Source organism: Coptis chinensis, chromosome 3 (assembly GCF_015680905.1).
Source record: "Coptis chinensis isolate HL-2020 chromosome 3, ASM1568090v1, whole genome shotgun sequence".
In the NCBI taxonomy this organism is placed as follows: Eukaryota; Viridiplantae; Streptophyta; class Magnoliopsida; order Ranunculales; family Ranunculaceae; genus Coptis; species Coptis chinensis.
In genome coordinates, this window is record NC_141458.1 from 28848452 (window position 1) to 28868232 (window position 19781).

The 19781-nt window shown below is 38.3% G+C and overlaps 2 protein-coding genes and 1 long non-coding RNA gene across 5 annotated transcripts; 2 read left to right on the forward strand and 1 right to left on the reverse strand.

The window, feature by feature from the left end:
* The first annotated feature begins 626 nt into the window (after positions 1–626).
* On the forward strand, positions 627–5496 carry LOC147509029 (uncharacterized). 2 transcript variants are annotated; one of them, XR_015218346.1, is made up of 3 exons: positions 627–970; positions 1067–4513; positions 4608–5496. It is a non-coding gene; the product is annotated as an uncharacterized LOC147509029 (long non-coding RNA). The 2 variants fall into 2 exon arrangements; XR_015218344.1 differs by having other exon boundaries at positions 1067–4478.
* Positions 5497–7094: 1598 nt separating this feature from the next.
* LOC147509030 (uncharacterized protein At4g02000-like) lies at positions 7095–7493 on the forward strand. Its single transcript, XM_086597697.1, has one exon. It carries the CDS (start codon positions 7095–7097, stop codon positions 7491–7493), a length of 399 nt encoding a protein of 132 aa, XP_086453823.1.
* Positions 7494–13219: 5726 nt separating this feature from the next.
* Positions 13220–17246, reverse strand: LOC147509031 (protein ENHANCED DISEASE RESISTANCE 2-like). Of its 2 annotated transcripts, none has more exons than XM_086601348.1 (3): positions 16238–17246; positions 14635–14915; positions 13220–13869 (listed from the first exon to the last, which is right to left on the reverse strand). In XM_086601348.1, the coding sequence occupies exons 1-3, from the start codon at positions 17124–17126 to the stop codon at positions 13795–13797; spliced, it is 1245 nt and encodes a 414-aa protein (XP_086457474.1). In that variant the 5' UTR covers positions 17127–17246; the 3' UTR covers positions 13220–13794. The 2 variants fall into 2 exon arrangements, with proteins under 2 accessions (XP_086457474.1, XP_086457475.1); XM_086601349.1 differs by having other exon boundaries at positions 14608–14915.
* Between the last annotated feature and the right edge of the window lie 2535 nt (positions 17247–19781).

Genomic DNA, 19781 nt, shown 5'->3' on the forward strand with positions numbered 1-19781 from the left:
CCCCCTGTGATAAGGCTCCTTTTAGAATAAGCTAAAGCAGTTCACCTCCACCTGCTGTTGCTAATAGAAGCAAATATCTTCAGACCTCAAATAACAAGGCCTGCAGCAGTTTTGCCCTCAGTTGCTAAGAAGCAAACATCTTTCGTATTAGGGGTGGTCTGACAGATTTTAGTTCTGAACTTCTGTAATTTTAGTTTTGAAAATTCTTTTGTGTAATTTATCACATAGTAAGACCGTTCAGATTGAATGTGAAATGGAACTTTTGATCAAGTATGATATTGGTAGACACTCCATATTTTAGTTCTGACATATATCAGAACAATAGAGTAGTCTGACAAATATTTTAGTTTTCTTCATGCTTTACAACTCCAATTTTACAACTCCAATTTGATACACCTAAATAGTAGATAAATAATAGTTCAATTAATAATAAAAAAATCGTTCTAATTCGTTCATTCTTTTTCCATCACAACTTAACGTTTTGAACTATTATTTCTTAATGGATTTCATAAAATACATACATATTTAAAAAAATTATTCAACCATATATTCATCTATCAAGGTAGCAGGCCCGACCATAGGTCGGGCTTAATGGCTAGTCTCACTATAAAAAACAAGATTTTATTACCTTTGCAATGGGCATCCACGAAGGCCCGAAACTCGTCTCAGACTTTTTTAAGAGTCCGATAAACGTAGCCCGGGCAGGTGTTGAGTAGCACGATGGGGATGGGCCGTAGTATTTTGAGAAACAAAGTCGGTTAGCACTAGAAATGAACTGAGTTGAAATTGGGGTTTAAGTAAACAACAGTTAGTTGATTCATCACTCTTTATAATTTGTAAAATCTCAATTCAATATTTCAAAAAGAAGATGCCGAAAACAACAACAACAACAATCATGACTCGACCTTGGATTCTAGAAGCAGTTCCTCTAATCGTTGTACTTCTCATCACTGTTCACGTCCTCGCTCTCGTAAACTCTCTCTCTCTCTCTCTCTCCCATCTTTATTTTTTCCTCTTCCACATTTTTTCTAATTATTATTATTATTATTATTATTATTGTTACTAGGTGTACTGGATTTACAGGCTAGTAACAGAAAAACAACCACAGCGAAGAAAAGCACATTAAAAAACAGGTGGAAGGCTAAGCCATGATGTAATCTCTTGTATGCCTTTTATTATGTAATTTTATATATCATAATGTGTGAAACAGTTATATAGTTTATGGGGGGTGACTGAATAGTAGTCGGTCTTGTTATGCTCTGTGGAGTAGGTGTTAGGAAAGTTGATTTGGAGTTTAGTTACACACGTTTATTAACTTCATTTTATGTTTATTGCTAAAAGTTCCAAGTTATTTTATGGGAATTATAAGTCATCAATAAATTAGCAAGTCATAAACTATTTGGTGAGAAGCTCCGTTGCTTATGTTGAACTTGTAGATCATTTCTACTTGTTTAAAATCAAACAACAAATTAATATTTCTCGGAGTTCAAGCCTTAAGTCATTGACAACCAATAACGATGAGAACGGAGAATTGGAAAATATGAATCTAGTCGAATATAAGCAAAAAAAGAAAAGCATAAATACATCATGAATCCAACTCTCAATATGTCTACTCTTCCTCCTGATCCAGTCACGTTATGTCATCTTCTTCACCTGACTGAGCTATCATCAATTCATAGTTTCATACCCATGGGTATCTTTGTCCTCTTCGTCATTCATACCCATGCCCTCTTCATCCACCAACTGACTATAAAGAAGGAAAGAACAAGAAAGAGTATAGATAAACTAGTTATTATCATATATTATTTGTAGATAGATGGGAAGATATTGTGTATGTAGGGTGGTTGCTTTTGTTTTGTGGTTATTTATTATGTTAATGGTAGGTTATCTCGACCTACCTTTTCTTTGACCTAATACAATTTAACTTTTACCGATAAAAAAAGAAGAAGAAAGAGGATAGATAAAGTTGTGAGAACAAAAGGAAATTTTCTAAATTCGGTCTTGATTCTTGAATCTCCTAACATGGTTTTTATTTTGTTTTACGTTTTTTTTTGTTTCTCCTTTTGGTGTTTCCCACTTACCTTTGTGATAGGAAGCAAATGACAAGTAGCCTAAAGGCTAGGTTGCTGACCTAGTGGAGATGTCCTTATAAATCTTGTGGAGAGTATTAGGAGGTATTTGATTCTATATTGACATCGTGATGAAATTAGTCCTGCATTGCTCAGCTATACTAGAGGTTTACCCACTATTATAGCTGAGCTGACCGGCATGGGACTAATCTCACTACAATATAAAGATAACAACTGCATCCTGATACTCTCAGCAATACCAAGTTCCTGCCGTGTTGTATTTTTGTCTTTGTTTCTTAATAAAATTTCTTTTCCGTTATTTGAATATGGAATTACAAAAAGTTGAACATGGCCTTTGTCTAACATTGTTCAAAGACAGCCACAACCATGCAAAGGCTTTCAACGTGATGATCCTTTCGCAATGAAGCTTCATCATTGTTAGACATGACTAATTGAGGATGCTTAGATGGAGGAACAAAGAATTAAAAAGGAATGAGAAACTGAGTATGTTTTTAAAGCAATCTTTGAATAGGAAAGCACAAATCGGTGTTTGGTGATAAGATTAGAATCTCATTTGGCTGCATGTTACTGCATTTATCCTTTAATTTTACTATTATGAAATGTATAGTCAAAAGTTTCAGAAATTTTATTACATTAATTGAGCTTTGGAGTAGATAGGCGCCCCTTGTTTAACTTCATTTTCCTCCGGGTTTAGTGCTTATGCTTATGTAGGTTATAGCTATTTATTCATAAGTTGGTATGGAGGGATTGTGGTGTTGCATGAATGCATGCCATTGGGTGCACTCAGACATAAGAACCATGACTGTTCCTTTATGTGCCCATTTCAGACATGATTGTCACAACCAAAATTCACACACAAGTTTAAGGGTAGAACTAGAGCTTGAATTTTTTTTTTTTGTTCCTTCTGATTAGGAAACCAGAGCTTACAAATTCATCACCATTGTGGCTAATACCACTTTATCTACATCTGCCACGAATGCTACATGATGATGCTCCTCCCACTTTTTGGAACTCAAGATATTGCACAAAGAATGATGGCTAGAAGAGTACTTTAACCTACCACCAGCTCCTTTACTCCTTTTGCTAAATTTGAAATCATTTATCTTGTCTTTTTGATTTTGAATCCAAGAGATCAATGAGAAGTAGTAACTTGAGATAAGGACAGGGAAGGGTTGATGCAGGAGTAGGACTTCGGAAAGATGCTTTATAGTCCAACGGATTTAAAACAAGTCAGAGCAACTTGGCAATGTAGCAAAACATTTACGGAACATAAATATCTTGGAATCATTATATATTCGGCTTTTATTTTTCATAAGGACAGAGCGAGTGGGAAAGGTCTTGCCCATTATATTAGATCTTGATGGTGAAGCTTCCTATGAAATATGAAAGGATGGTGGACGAGCAGTTGCACTCTTTAGGTGACCAATGTATTAAGTTGCCTAACATAGGATTCATGCCATTTATGCTCTGTTGAACAGTTTGTTAGGTGATTGGGAAACATGTTGTGTTAAACTTAGTGTAGTGAAGAACTGGACAAAAGAATGTTGAGTTGGATGGATTGGTGGACTCAAAAGGATGAAAGTAGAAAGAGATTGGCTTAACAGGTTAATAGCAAGTGGAGTAGTGGACCTGTCCCAACCGTGGGAAGTCCATGAGTTGGGTTCATAGCCTAAAAGAAACAGTAAAGTGAATTTTATCTATAAAAAAAAGAAAACAGGTTAATAATTAAATGAAAGGTGATGAAGATGGTTTAGTCATATTTTCATATGTAGTGTAGACTGATGGCAGTCCCACTTAAAGGGAGCATGATATTTAAACAGAACACTTTTGAACTGCCATAGTGGTGGACATTGACTGAGAGCAGATTTGGAGATGCTCGAGTTATCAGAAGCTTTACTTTGGTTAAAGTTGAGTAGGGGAAGATGTCTTTTCAGCTCATAGGATGTGGTTTTGGTGTAGTCGTTGTATGAGATTTTTTTTTTCAAAGTTGCATATTTCTCTTTAGGATTTCAGTGGATTTTGTATCATATATGTATAATTAGGAGGGACTATTGGAAATTTATTATGTGAAAATGAGCACTGTATTCTATCTGTTTGGGAGGTTTTGTTCAGTAGTTTTATTCACTTGTTAAATAGCTTCTTCATGTTTTGGGAGATTGGTCACAAGAAATATACTTTCAATCTGGAGTGCTACAGTTTTGTGTTCCTGCTGTTTTTGCATGTGAGATTCAACTAGGCTGTTTATAAGGGTCAGCATGAACTCCTTAGTATTAGTCTAATGAGTCCAAATGGTATGATGTCTTATCGCAGTTACTCGACATTTTCATGCCATTATCGGTGGCATAAGATGGTGCAGCTAGAGTTGGTTGGGTAAGGTGGTGGAGTCTGGTAAGTGGGTTAATGATGCGTAACATGGTTTTCATGTGAGATGGCCAACTCTGCCGTCATTCAAAAGTGTTTCTCTTGCAATGTTTTTAAGTCTCTCTTTGATTGACTGAGGAAGTCATGATTTTTCAGCTCTGCAATGGGAGAGGTGGTCCATGTGTTATGGTGGTAACGTGTTTTTCAGCTCTGTAGAAAGACAGCATAGAAACCTCTGTTGTCAGCATGTATTCAAAATGCGGTAGTGTTGTTTCTGCAAGGTCTTTTGATCTATTAGAGATGTAGTTGCATGGAGTTCTATGATTGAAGGATACAGTTAACCATGCACTAGGTTTAGAAGCCTTGGAACTTTTTGGCCGTATGGTGGATGATGGTGTCAAACCTTAAGAGCATCACCATTTTAAGCTTACTTTCTGCTTGTATTCATTTTGGCCTTGAGGGTTGTACAGTTTTTAGGGTGTGAAACACAATTTAAATCACTATGTACTGGCATGGTAGATCTCTTTGGTTGATGTGGAAATCTCTGAGAAGCAAAGGAAATAATTTAGAAAATGGTAACTACGCCAGACAGTCGAATTTGGGGTGCTCTTCTTGCTCCTAGGGTTCATTTTGATAGTAAGCCGATACCGCAGAATGTTTGCTGGAGTTGGAGCATGATAACACAGAGTACTATACTTTGTTGAGCTTTTGTCCATGCTAGTTACCAGAGGTGGGCTGAAGCTGCATGAGAAATAAGCTATGACAAACGTTCCTGCATGAGAAATAAGCTTTGCATAGGCGCAAGGATCCAATTCCGAGCTCCTAGAGACACTACTTGCTCTTGGAAACCTCCCATCATATCGCAAATGCTTGGGGGGTAACTATAGATATCAATAGCCTTTTATGGGAAATCTTATCACCCCAAATCCCCAAAGGCCCCATTAGTACTTTAGTGCCGAAGATATCCGATCAGAGAAAATCGGGCAATAATATGAGAAATGTGGGTAAATGAGTAATTGAAATCATATTATCGTTACATATGGAATCACTTGGTTGAGATTTATTTTTTGTGTAATTATGTGATGGGTTTTTGAGCAAAGCGAGTTTTCATTTCTCTTCATAGACAAAGTGGAGGCGGTTGGATATAACTGGTGTGGGAGTTACTGATCTCATTTAAAACAGATTTGCCAATAATTAATATATATATATATATATAAAAAAAAAAAAAAACATATCTACCAATATATAGTTATATACCACTCTTTTTTCCATTTTCGCTTTGAGATATAGGCAGTCTAGTACTTCCAGTATATGTCTGGCTTCGTAGTTGGTACCCAAAAATTAAAAAGGTATATCTGGCGAGCCAAACCAATTAGCAGGTCGCCCGGTACACTGCCAGACCAATTATCTATGCGGGAAGAGACAAGTCGGGTCGATGGTGCATAAGAATTGCGTGTAAATTCGTAGGTACTGGCGGGGTCGCATCAGCTTTAACACTAGTGCACATCGACTTCAGTGCCCAAAGTTACGATAACAGGATAACTAAACATAAAAAGACCATCCTAACAAACAAAATATGCACACCACCTCCTTAGCTCTCTGAATTGACAGAATGGAGCACCCAAGACCCAACGAGGGGTATTCTGAAGGAAATTATGATTGTCGAAATTGTCGAATGAATGCCTGGTACCGTGGTGTACGGTCGAAGTTACTACTTTGGACTTTGTAGCCGTTACTTAGGAAAAGAAAGAGTTGGGGGAATCACGAACCCATTGCAATAAGTTCGTTCATCAATAAGAGCAACGGAATATTGACCAGAAGCCACCACGCACCATATAGAACACTATTTTAACTTAAGCTTTTAAGCAAAGGAGGGTTCTACATAGATGTTTTACTCAAAATTGTGACATTTATAAGTTTTGGATTAGATTAATATTTGTTTAGATATGATCTCCTAACTATTCTAAACATTGTTATAAATAATAAAAAAAAATAAAAAATTTCTAAATTTGTCAAATATATATAAGAAATAGTGAAAATGAACAGTTTACAATTAGCCATATTTTGTAAATTGTTAACTACATTTGGCAAGTTTGAAAAGAGAATTTCTCTCTTATATTCTTCTCTTTGATTTATCTTACATCTTGTAACTGCTTAGACTTATTGCTTTCAATTCTCCACTAGGAAGTAGGATATTCCCTGCTTCCTTTTCTCTCTCTCTCTTAATCAGCTTGGAAGAGCATCGATGGAAACTAGCATGGAACGACACCAAGATCTGAGACATGATTTGGAAGGAAACAAGAGAATAGAGGAGCTTCAAGAGAACATGTTTAATCTATTCTTCAGGAAAAAAACACAAAGGGTGATTGAACTGGATTGCATTAATGGTCCAGACCAAGTAAATGGACCGCTCACACTTATGGGTAAGATATATGGAGGGCACAAAATACAGCTAGAAGATCTAAGTGAAGAAGTGCATAGACTATGGCAAACAAAGAAAGAAGTCTGCTTGGAAATGGTGGATAGAGATCATATCCGAATTACGTTTGAAGAGGAGAGTGAGCGAGCACATGTTACGCAAATGGGCCATGGAATATATATGGGTACATCCTATCGATTAAGGAGTGGAGGGGAAGTCACCGGATGGAGGAATATAACTTTGATTTTGTTAAGTTTTGGGTACAAATATGGGATCTTCCGAAGGCACGTATAAATCAAGCTAATGTATGGAAGATTGGAGCAGAACTTGGGTCAGTGTGTGAAGTCGATCTCTCATGCCCACCAGAGTTTAACCAACCTGTTGCTAGAGTGAAGATAGAAATGGACATTAAAGAACGACTAACAAAGGAGCAGAACATCAAACTGGAAACAGGGGAAAGCCTGATAGTTAGATTCAAATATGAGAAGCTTGAAATCTTCTGTTACTTCTGCGGCATCATAGGGCACGACCAATACAACTGTCGCATCAGGGCACAACATAGATATGATATATCAAAAAATGGAGGAACACCAGCAGTCATCAAACCTTTCTTCTCACATTAACTGAAAGCACTACAGTTCTTCAATGGCATAGCATTTACAGGGAAACAGAGGGTCACCATAGTAGGAGAGCCACAGAAGCTAAGAGTGGAAGAAATGCCGGCGTCTCCGACTAATGGGGGCAAAGGGTACGGACTGAGAGCTAGACAAGAAAGATGGAACACTGCCACGTCAGGAAAATCAGAGGCTAATCGAGACAAAAAAACGGCTAATACACAGAACAGCAGTCAGAGGAACCAGGGAATGGAAATCACAACGGCTAGTGTACAGCTGGATGCACCCACAACGGATAGAAATCAACATAATGGACCCCTATGATTGAAAGGATAGTTGGGCCCAAAGGATATGGGCCAGAGAAAGACGGGATAGGGATGTTGGGGCTTGGACAAGATAAAGAAAGAGGCCAGATGGTTGTGTTTGAAAGGCACCAGAATAAAATGGGCCAAATTAAAGAAAATTTAATGGGCCAGGGCACACCAACATATGTTTTAAATAGGGGAGGAGGGGGGATATCGGACGCAATACAAGAAAATATCGAGACCAAGAATCAATGCTTACAACCTGGAGCACAATATAGTCAAATCAAGCATGATGAAGGTAGCAGGATACGCCGCCCTCAAAACCCACAATACCTACATTCAGCTAGTTCCAAGGAAAAGCTCAGCAAAACCAAGGAGATCCAGCATGAGAAAGAGGGGATATCCAGCGTGCGAGATCATAAAACAGAGTTCCAATTCCAAAGCAAAGCGACACGTGGAAGAGGGTTCAAGACAAAGGTATCTCGAGGCAAAAAGCAAAAGAAGAGAATGCAAACCAGTTTAAATGCGATAACAGAGCTGGAAGAAAAGGAAGAGGAACATAATGGAGTAAGGAACACAGGCAACAAAAGAAAGGGAAGTCTGGAAGTAGAAATTTACCAACCCATGGCTGGTGAGGGCGAGTATAAATGGCTGAGAAGGAGCATTCGAGAGGCTGTGAAGAGATCAAAAAGGGCAAAAATACAAGCAGATGAAATGCGAAACAGAGGAGAAGGACATAGACTAATCCCAATAGGAACGCAAATCGTTCCGTATCCAGTGGGTCGAGTGAGTCTCAAGGTGAGCAAGGGGGATGATGATGAGGATGGCATGAATACCCTCCTCGGAACCCCTACAACAAACTCGAAGACACGGAGTCAGAATCGGATGAGGAGGTGGATACAGAAGACTCTGAAGACATGGAGGATGAGATACAGTTTGAGGCTGAACATCCAGATCAAGAAGTTATCAACTATGAGGCCCAAGATATGGCTGGCCTAGAGGAAGACAGTGATAGGTTTGAAGTATAACCTATACCTCTTGCCATGGACGACTCTACAGTGATCAGGAAGATTCAGGACAAAGAAAGTACAGAATCAGAACTAGATAGGAAGACACAAGTAGTTATGGAGGGGAGCAGTAATAAGCAAGACTACAACAAGAAAGAAAGTGAGAACAACATAAACAGTGAGGGTCTGTTAGTTTCTCCCTCAGGGCTCGCGGTGGCTGTCCCCTCACAGCCGCCTCTGTCTCCATGACGATCCAAGCCTGAAATTGCCGGGGATAGGTACCACCACGGCGGTTCAACAACTAAAGGACCTGTTGGGAAAGTTCGAAGTTGATATTATGTGTTTGTCTGAAACTAAAGCAAGTCAAGAAGGAATAAAGAAGCTTAGTAAACAACTGGAGTTGAGTGGGTCTTTTGCAGTTCCTGCGATAGGAAGGAGTGGAGGTCTGGCAGTCTTGTGGAGGGAAGGAGTAGAGTTGGAAATTCTTAGAGCATCACGACACCAGGTTACAGGTAAAATTGTCAATTATTTCCATAAAGAGCCTTGGTTTTTTTCTTTTGTTTATGGAGAACCTATTGCACATAATAGGAATAAAGTATGGAATGAGCTAAGGGGAATAACCCCTTTGATCCCTGGACCTTGGATTTTATTTGGGGATTTTAATGCCATTGCTAGTCTAGATGAGAAAATAGGGGGAAGAAGTAAAATTACAAAAAGTATGGAGGAGTTCAATGGCCTCATTACTGATCTGGGGCTGGTGGATTTAGGTTTCAAGGGCCCTAAATACACTTGGAGCAATAATAGGAGGACTCAAGACCACATCTTGGAAAGGCTTGATAGAGCCTTGGCTACGCCTGACTGGCTAGCTGCTTTCCCAAATGCCCAGATCAGGACCTGGGCAAATGCTACCTCTGACCATATTTCCCTGTTTATAAATCTGGCCAATAAAGTAGAAAAGTTGTCTAGACCTTTCAAGTTTTTTGATATGTGGCTTAAAAATGAGGATTGCTTGGATGTTATTGAGAGAGCTTGGAATTCGATAAAGGTTGATCTTCCAGATAGAACCTTTATAAATAAGATGAGTAAGACCAGGAAGGATCTCAGCTTGTGGAATAAGTATGTGTTTGAGAACATCTTCACCAACATAAAGGCTACCCAAGCCAAGCTCAATTCTGTTCTGTCAAAGCCTTTCAGTACAGAAAACTATACTAAGGCTAAGAAGCTTAAAGAGGAGCTCCAGGATTGGTACATCAAAGAGGAAGATTTTTGGAAACAAAAGTCTTCTAATACTTGGCTAAAAGATGGTGGGAGAAACACAAATTTTTTTCACCTATCCACCATATACAGAAGAAGAAAAAATAACATCGATAAGATTAGGAATAACGAGGGGGAATGGCAGGAAGGTAGAACAGAGGTGGGCACTTCTCTTAATCAATATTTTAAGGAGATCTTCACCTCTGATCAACCTGAGACCAATGAGGAAATCCTTAATCTGTTTCAACCTTGTGTCACCCCCAAAGAAAATGAAGGCTCATTGCTACACCTATGGCGAGGGAGATATGGGGGTGGTCAAGAAGATGGGGAGCCTTAAGTCCCCTGGACCTGATGGGTTCCAAGGCATTTTCTATCAGAAGTGCTGGGAAACCATTGGGTCAACAGTGATTGATTTTGTTCAGGATTTCTTTAACCTGGGTTCCCTGAACTCAGAGTTTAATGAGACCTTTATAGCATTGATCCCAAAGGTTGCTAACCCAGACCATGCTTCAAAATTCAGGCCTATTAGCCTCTGTAACTTTGGGTACAAGATAATCTCCAAAATTCTGGCCAAGAGATTGAAATGTCTGATTAATAAAATCATATCCCCATTCCAAGGGGCTTTTATTAAGGGCAGAAGCATTGGGGATAATGTTGGCCTGGCTTGTGAGGTCTTTCACAACATGAAAAACATGAAATCTAAAAGAGAGGGATGGATTGCACTTAAGCTTGAGATGGCCAAGGCCTATGATAGGGTGGAATGGGCCTTTGTAGACAAAATCTTTGAGAAACTTGGTTTCAATGAGAAATGGAGACAAATGATATACCAGTGTGTATCTACTGTCTCATTTCAAGTCATGCTCAATGGGTCTCCTCTGGAGAAATTCACCCCTGAAAGAGGAGTTAGACAAGGGGATCCCCTATCCCCTTACTTGTTCATCTTGGTCTCAAAAGCTTTATCTAGAATGGTGGCCAAGGCTGAACAAGAGGAAAGGGTCCATGGGATTAAAATCAAAAGACATTCTCCTGCCCTCACTCATCTGCTATACGCAGATGACTTGATCCTTTTCACTAAAGCAAATGTGGTAGAGAGTGGAAACCTGAAGAAAATACTGGACGATTACTGTGCTGCCTCAGGGCAAAAAATTAACTATGAAAAGTCTAGTGTTTTCTTCAGTAGGAATGTCAATTATAGACAAAAGATGAAACTCAAGAGGTATTAGAAAATCAGGAATTTCTCTCTAAAAGAGAAATATCTGGGGGTGCCTATTATGCTCTCAAGGAAAAAGTCTGAGGACTTTGACTACTTGGTAGACAAGATTCATACTAAGATAAAAGGCTGGAAAGCAAAGGTGTTGTCCCAAGCTGGGAGAACAACACTTATCCAAGCAGTGGCTCAGACCATACCTTTATATGCAATGTCAACTTATTTGCTCCCTGTGGCTACTTGTAATAAGATTGACAGAGCATGTAGAGACTTCTAGTGGTCTGGAAAGGATCAAACAAAAAATGTCCATACCAAAGGGTGGGACTACATCTGTCAACCAAAACAAGTTGGAAGTTTGGGGTTAAGGAAGGCTAGAGACATGAATATGGCTATCCTTGCAAAGTTACCATGGAAGGCTGCTACTGATGTATCTTCCTTATGGACAAGAACCTTGTTCATCATATATGGGAAGAACTGGATAGGAGATGTGGACAAACCCCCTGATGAAGCTTCCTACTTTTGGAAAGACATACACAAAGCCTTCAATGCCATTAGTGGGGGATTAATATGGGGGATTGGGAATGGGGAAACAACTTCTCTGCTAAAAGACCCATGGCTAAAATGCAAGAATAAGCCTGTGACCCTGGAAGAATTGGGGGTGGCAGACCCTAGACTGCAGAACAAGGTAGTTTCGGAGTTGTTTTTGGTTGACAAAAGTGGATGGGATGAAACCAAGATAAGGAGTCATTTTGATCCTTACCTGTGCAAACACATCCTGGATATCAAAGTTAGACCTGAGCATGCCTTGGCTGACAAGATGAAATGGAATGGGGACAAGTATGGGCATCTAACTGCTAAATCAGCATATAAGTTCTTTAAACCAGAGGATGAATTGGGACAAAGTTCAAGCTGTAATTCCCACTCCCTCACCCAGGTGTGGAAATCCCCACTACCAGCCTTTATTCAGATGTTTCTATGGAAGCTATATATGCATATGCTTCCAATGGGAGACATACTGGCTGAAAGAAAGATAAAAGGGGATTTCTCATGCCCATATTGCCTAAGGGATTTAGAAACAGTTGAACATCTGCTCTTTACTTGTGAATGGACAAGAACTGTGTGGTACAGTTCTATATTAGGGCTGAGGATACCACAGCACCTTCCTCTCAGACAGAGATTGGACATGATGATCTTGTGGAGTTGCAGTAAGGACAAAGATCAAGTGCTGGCTGGGACACATATGGCTTTTATACTTTATCACATCTGGACTTCCAGAAATGAGCTCAAATTTGAGAACAGAAAGCCCAACAGAGAAAGAATTCTCAGGGAGAGCAGCAGACAGGCAGACACTTGCTACAAGGCCTTCAGAGAAGAACTTCTCATCCCTAACCCTAGCTCAACTTTACTTAAAAATAGTTTTGAGGAAGTTTTTCCTATTATTCTAAATGATAGTATTATAATAAGCTTTGATGCATTTTTTCACAGGGAATTGGGATGGGCAGGAGCTGGGGCCGTAGCATCGGACAGTGAAGGATGCATAGTTGGAGCAAAATCGCCGGCGCTTTAGAGCCATAGGAGAAGCGGTGATCTTGAAATTTGGAAGCCGGAGGCACCGGTTGCGGTTTTTGTCGGGCAAGGAGGCTTAGGAAACCACATTTTGTGTGTATAGGAGACAACAAAGAAGTGATCAGATCACTACAAGGTCACTCATGTCGATGGGAATGGGAAGCTATGAAAAACTATATTACCGCTCTAGTACCTGTTTATAGTTCTGTAGAATTTAAATGGATTAGTAGGGCTTTTAATGGGGATGCAGACTCCCTAGCTGCTTGGGCCTATCAGCAACTAGGAAACTCTGATCTTCCGAGTTGTATGGCTGATGCAAACTGTGTTCCTATATCGGTGTGATGGTGGTTGGTTAATATAAATATAATAGTATGATTTGCAAAAAAAAAAAAAAAAAGTTTGAATTTTTTTAATTATTTATGACAATGTTTAAAATAATTAGGAAATCATATCTACAAAAAATTAATCTAATCCGAAACTTGTAAATAATGCCCTAACGATTTGAGTTTGTTTAAGTGTCAAGATAAAATATGTCCTTATAACCCCTCACTTTAAGTAAAAGAATCCAAAAGCCAAACTAACGTATTGGTGTAAGGCAAAAGATTGCTCGACGGTTGGTGTAAGGCAAAAGATTGCTGAGAACAAGAAAATGAGTGCTGCTACTCCTATGAACAAAATGGAGGCCACTTTCTCAACGCCGATTAAGTTTTCAGGGCTCCCAGTGATTTTCTGCTCTATAAAAAGTATGGCAGAACCTATTGCTCCACAGCACTAGAACAAGTTCCTGGGACATCCTATAAAATGCAACCAACCGACCCATATATCTAGGACGTGGGAGATTCCGACTATCAAAAATCTCTTTGTTCTACAACAGCACCACTAAACAGTGCACACATGAGCTTGTGATCCACAGATTGTAGGCTTCAGCATGATTGTGCTGGCATACCACAGGCACTCTGTGTTGAGCAAATTCATGAGAGTGCTTGGATAACGGCAACACTCGGTATATGGGAGATGTTTTCAGTCTTCAAATCCAAATAGAGCTTCTGTTAATTTTTCATCAAGAAGATAATTCAGAAATATAAAAGATCACAAAGGCCCTATATTGCCAATTCCAAATATATAATCTATTAAGCAAAAAATTAGCTAATGCATATGCGATAGGGCGAAAGCAGACTGAGGACAGAGATCTAATCACTTTAACTTGAGTTTTGTCCGCTAGAATATTTTAAGACATACATACACAACAACTCTTGCTGCTCTGGCACTAAAAGGAATCCTAGAAAACAATTTAGCTTTGCTGGCTAGTCCAGCAAACTTTGTCTTTTGAGAAGAGTGGTGCACAAAAAATATTGCAAAGCATGTCCTGTATGGCCATGCTTGATTCAGAGAAAAGCTATTTAACACAACTCATCCTGTCACCCACAACAAAACGAATCAAGAAATGCATACTCAGTTACTATTTCTCCATTATAAATTTGAATTGTTTAGAACACTGCATGCCCAAAATACAAAGAATAAAAATCGACAAAAGTCCACACTCAGCAGTATGCCAAGAATCAAACCGTGCTTTGGATTAAGTGAATGCTCCAACTAACTCGAAAAAGGTCTCAAAATGTCTATTGGAACTTTAAAAAACAAAAAAACTCGCCTAAAAAAGATAATTTACAGCGCCATATAAGAAAATGAATTGGAGATGAGAGATGACAAGGGTTTACACTGCAACTACTAAAGTACTAACTCGTTGCAAGATATATATAGAAGAAAACACAAGAAAAACGCACCCGCACCCCAGTTTAAGAGGCTCCCACCTGTGCAGAGTCTAGGGAGGGAAAGATGTACCATGCCGCCTTACCGCTGAACACAAAGCTGCTATTTCTGGATTCAGAGGGACAGCCTACCATTGTGTTAATCCCACCCTCAAGAAAACATAAGAAAAATGACCTCCTTAAGGGTCTAGAAATATTAAGAGTGGTTGCAAATCCACCAATTGACATTTCACAGTTCAAGAAGAAGGAACCAAAAAAGGTTGGCAACCACCACAAGCGATTCTGAAGGTACATCATCATCTGGAGAAGCAAGGTTGGGTTATCTGATACAAGAATAACATAGATTCAGAGAGTCCAATGGCATCTTCCGTTTCAATAGGTGAACTTGTACTGAAAGAGGGACAATTGATGCATGGACCAATGACAAGGAGATGCAAAAGTCTACTGAGGGGTTTACATCCATAGTTCCATTCCACTCTTCTAAGGTCTGTCCAAATGATATCATCCATCCAAAACTGGATTCTAATAAAATTTTACAATGGGAGAGCTCTCCTCAAAATCTTATTCAAACACCACACTCTGAACATTAGCTTACAACAGCAACATCACGAGTATTAGTCATATCAACTAGCTTCTGTACTCTTATTAACTATACTAACAGAATTACAATAATATAATGTAAACAAATATTGAAAACCTCTAAAGTGAGGACCCAATGACAACTTGCATGACTCAAAATATGGCTGCTGTTTCTAGACTAAAAGTAACAGGAGTTCTAATAAACTCCGGCACAAACTTCTTAGTGTTAAAAAAGTACTGATTAATTAGTACTGAGAAAGGAACTCGGAGAATATTTCTGACACTTATCCGTTGAGATGAACTCCAAATATTCAGGACATTCTCAAGGATGATTGAAAAAAAGGCCATATCAGGGGTGCATTGCAGAAAGTTTTTTGTACTGGTCTATCAATTATGAAGATAGACGGCCAGTAAGAACTGCACTGAGGATGCCCATAGACTTTCCTTTCTCAATCCCAATCTTCCTCCAAGAATGACAAAACAGGAAAAGTAAAGAAGAAAAGTTTGATGGTCTAATAGAGACAAAAACAACGACCACCCAAAGTTTGATAGTAAAATTACCTCCTTTTACAGAAAAAGGTTCCCTACAATTAACTCACCCCTTTCATTCCACACACAAGAATCTTAAAGAGTAAAATGCTTTCCACAAATACCCACATTTCCCCCAAATATCTGATTACCAAACAAGAAAAAGAAGAAAAAATAGCAGATTGATATTTCTTAGACGTGTTTGTCTTTTCCTAATGATTTCACATTATTGTGTCAGCTTTTGTTGTCCTAGTATCAACTTGAATTCACATAAATAAATTTATCATCTGTAATTGTGTACCTGGACATCTCACAACCTACTAGAAAAGTAAAGAAAAAAGATTCCAAATAATTTTCTCATTAGAACCAAATTAGTGCAAAACTGCAAACAGCCCAAAGGGGAAGAAAATTAAATTAAAATTAATCTCCCCAATTTCACAAGTTATTTTTATCTACAAAGTACAAACTACAACAACAAAGAAAAAATAGAGCAAAAAACATAAATTAAAAAAAGAAAAAGAAAAATAGATCCCCTAACCTTCCTTATCAAGAACTCCACCTCCATCTCCAGATCTAGAAACATTTCCATTTCCATGACAATGATTAACCTTAGACAACCCTAGCCCTCTAGCAGCAGTAGATTCAACAAAAAAAGCCGAAGTCATTTCCATATGAGCAATTCTAACAGCCCCCAACAATCTCTCAGGCAACTCCTCTTCATTTACAGCCTCAACCAAAAAGCCCATATCAATAGACACCGCTGTTACATACTTGAAAGCCAAATGCAAAATAGCACTAGCAATTGTAGAGCTACCAATATCTACATCTATTTCAAGATAATTATCACCTCTATAATAATTACATGTCAATGCCTTTCCTAATAAACACGCTGCATGATTTCCCACTGCCGCTTTCACCATCCACGGCCCTTTAACGATCCGGTTAACAATTTTGAACCTTTGGTTGCGAAAGTTGTCGTCCCCGTGGATAAAACGGTAAAATAACGAGTCCACTGGAATGGGTTCGTCAGTAGAGTAGTAAAAAACTGCACTGTGGTTATCACGACCAGGGACTTGTAAATTTACTGCAAAGATAAATGTTTTAAGGTTTTTACCGAGTTTATGTGCTTTGTTAAGTGAATTCTGGATACGGTTATCGCCTCGGGCTAGGATGTTGTCTAGTTTGTTGACTGATCTTAACCAGTCGACACCGGCTGGTTTGAGTAGCCAGTCACCCGATGGGGTTTTCTGCTTGTTTTTTGTCAAGAAATTTTTGCCACGGAGTGTGAATAAATCGCCTGGTGGTGATGCCCAGCCGTTGGTTCCTGTGAGTAAGTCCACGTGTTTTAAAGATCCACCATTGATTGCTTCCTCTCTCCAGTTTATTTTTTCTTCTTCGGTGGTGAGATGCTTTGTTGTCGGGCACATATCTCCGGTGGTGGTGAGAGGAAAGCAATAGGAGTCGAATACTCTTTTTTCTTTTCTTTTCTTTTTTGGTTTCAGTTTCAGTTTCTGTCAGCTATAAAACAGTTGTTATGATCGAATTATTAGCCTTGAAGAGTTCTGAAATTACTGAGGTGTCCAGATTAGCAAAAAGACGAAAGTAGTCATGAGGTTGGTGGAGGCAATCCCACTTTTTCATCTATCGCGACTTTGATGCCGACATTGGCATATCTCATCTAGAAAATAATGCCGGGTAAATAGTTCTTGATTTCGAATGAGATATCGGATTCCATCCAATATTTCGGTTTTAAAGAAATCCAAATAATTATGTAAGAGTTGAAAATTTTCCAAATTTTACTTGGAATATTTTAGAATTCCAGCTGGTTTTTTGGTTTTTGGATAATTTTGAAATCCCAAATTATACTTTTGCATACTATATAGACATATTTTTTAGACCTAATATTGCGACTTACTATTTGAATAACGTTAGTATGCATTGCAATACACACGGACACATATCTCTATATAAATTAATGATTAAGACTTTTGACACACTAATAAATTCAAATAGTAGGTCAAATAAGTGGGTCAGTGTAGTATTGGCATATCATAATTTACAAAAATTGAATAAAGTGAAAATTTGAAAGTTTGAATGGAATCCGAACAATATTAGATTAAATTAGATGATATCATTGTTTTTAGTCTGGCCATCCATTTGTTTGACGGTAAATGAAAATTTGGGTTAGGAATAAAATGTCGTTTTCGAATTAGACGGTTTGAAAGTATTTTCTATGATATTTAAAGTCGATTACATTCAAATGAAAGTGTAATTGGTACTTTTTGTAGATTGTTTTGTTCCAAAGTAAACATAACTGGATGTTTGTTTTTATTTTTTTTATTTTTAAAAAACATGGATGTTTGTTAGATTTTGTTTCGCGAAATAAAATAGATGATAATTTAAGAGGGGATGTAGTGCACAGTGCACCGAAGAAAATAAGGAATACAGAGTGCTAAATTGACTTGGACGATGGTGATAAATGTGATAGTGAAACGTGAGTGATTCCGAGTTTTTATTTGACAAACAAATACAATTGCTGCGAAGAAAAGTTGGATCCAACATGAAAAGGACCTTTTGGTCCACTTCATTCAGATTCTTGTGGACACCATATGGGTATGTATCGTGTATTTGACAGTACACTATTGGACGCATATGCCCCCATACTAAATTTTTCTTTCGACTCCTACCAAGATTCAAGTGGCATATGAAATGAGAATAACTATAGGGGATCATCAGATCATGTGACATGGTCAACCAGTCAAGATTAGTCAAATATAAATTAGTCAAATCGTAGTGATTGCGGATTGGGTTCACATATTTAGTAGCTAGTTCAATAGTCAAGTTTATGACAAATCTCCAAATTTAAATCGACTTGCTCTTTATGTAGAAAGACCAGCTTACACGTAAATAGACTTTTCACCTTTTATAAGTCCGTGATTTCCATTTGTAACAGCAGAATTGAACAACAATTTTTCTGAAAAGCTCATGGGCAATGCTTAGACAATGCTTCACTTTTGATTCAGTTACTATGTTGGTTGGGCAAGAGAGCCAAAGAACTCAGCTTCAGGAACAAATGCACAACGCGTGCAAGCATTATTTATGGTTTTCTTCAAGCGTAGTTGCCAAACATTTTTGCGTAAATTATGCGACAAAGTACTTTACAAAGAAGCATATGAGGGCCTAATTCTTTTGCCTTTTTATAACTCTCAACTTTCAATGGCCCTAAATATCACAATATTATGACTATATATATCAGAAAGTTAGAAAATACCGTCGGATGTAGACATTTTCTGCCTTCCATGAAAAAGTTGGATATATATCATATATGTTAATTGGCACTTCAGATCAGCGATTATCAAGAGCAAGTGAGATATATAAATTACTTGAGCAGTTAAGCTGCATCTATGAAACCCTTTTTTTTTTTTTTTTTTTTTTTAAAGCAAAAAGGGAATCACCCCCACCGAAATGGAGGGATTCCCTCAATGGGACCAACACTTACACAGGTTTTTTTTTTTTTTTTTAAGCAAAAAGGGAATCACCCCAATTAGGGATTCCTCAATGGGACCAACACTTACACAGGTCAATTAGGGATTTTGCCAAAGCTCTATCCAAACAAAAGAACAGAAGTGCTTGACCTCCCCTAGATGCTAGACTATGAGCTACAATATTTAAGGATCTACTGATATATAAAGTTTTACAGTCATCCAACTTTGAAGAAATAAAATAAATATCCTGAGCCACAGAGGTCGCTCCCCATAATAGCAGTCCTGATCGCTTTTCCATGGCAGCAATTAAGTTCATACAATCTGTCAAGATCATTAGTTTCTTGACCTTCATTTTTCTAGCTAGTTCTATTCCTCTGAAGATAGCCTGAGCCTGAGCCTCTTCTGGATCTCTAGTTGTAGTCCTGTCGTGCCTTGCACCAATGCAAACACCATTATTATTCCATAAAGCAAAACCTATACCGGCATGGGAAGTTGCATCCATCCATAATGTATCTGTTGAGACATAAAACCAATCTTGGCCATATTTAGGCCAAGATTCAACTAATGCAGTTTTAGTGCATTTCATCCCTATATTAG

Coding starts and splice junctions, on each gene's coding strand:
- LOC147509030 (XM_086597697.1), top strand. CDS start 7,095: ATGGAGGAATATAACTTTGATTTTGTTAAGTTTTGGGTACAAATATGG.
- LOC147509031 (XM_086601348.1), bottom strand. CDS start 17,126: ATGTGCCCGACAACAAAGCATCTCACCACCGAAGAAGAAAAAATAAAC. Junction 14,916..16,237: donor TGGAGTTCTTGATAAGGAAG/GTTAGGGGATCT, acceptor TTCTTGTATCAG/ATAACCCAACCTTGCTTCTC. Junction 13,870..14,634: donor CCTCCCTAGACTCTGCACAG/GTGGGAGCCTCT, acceptor AAAAATTAACAG/AAGCTCTATTTGGATTTGAA.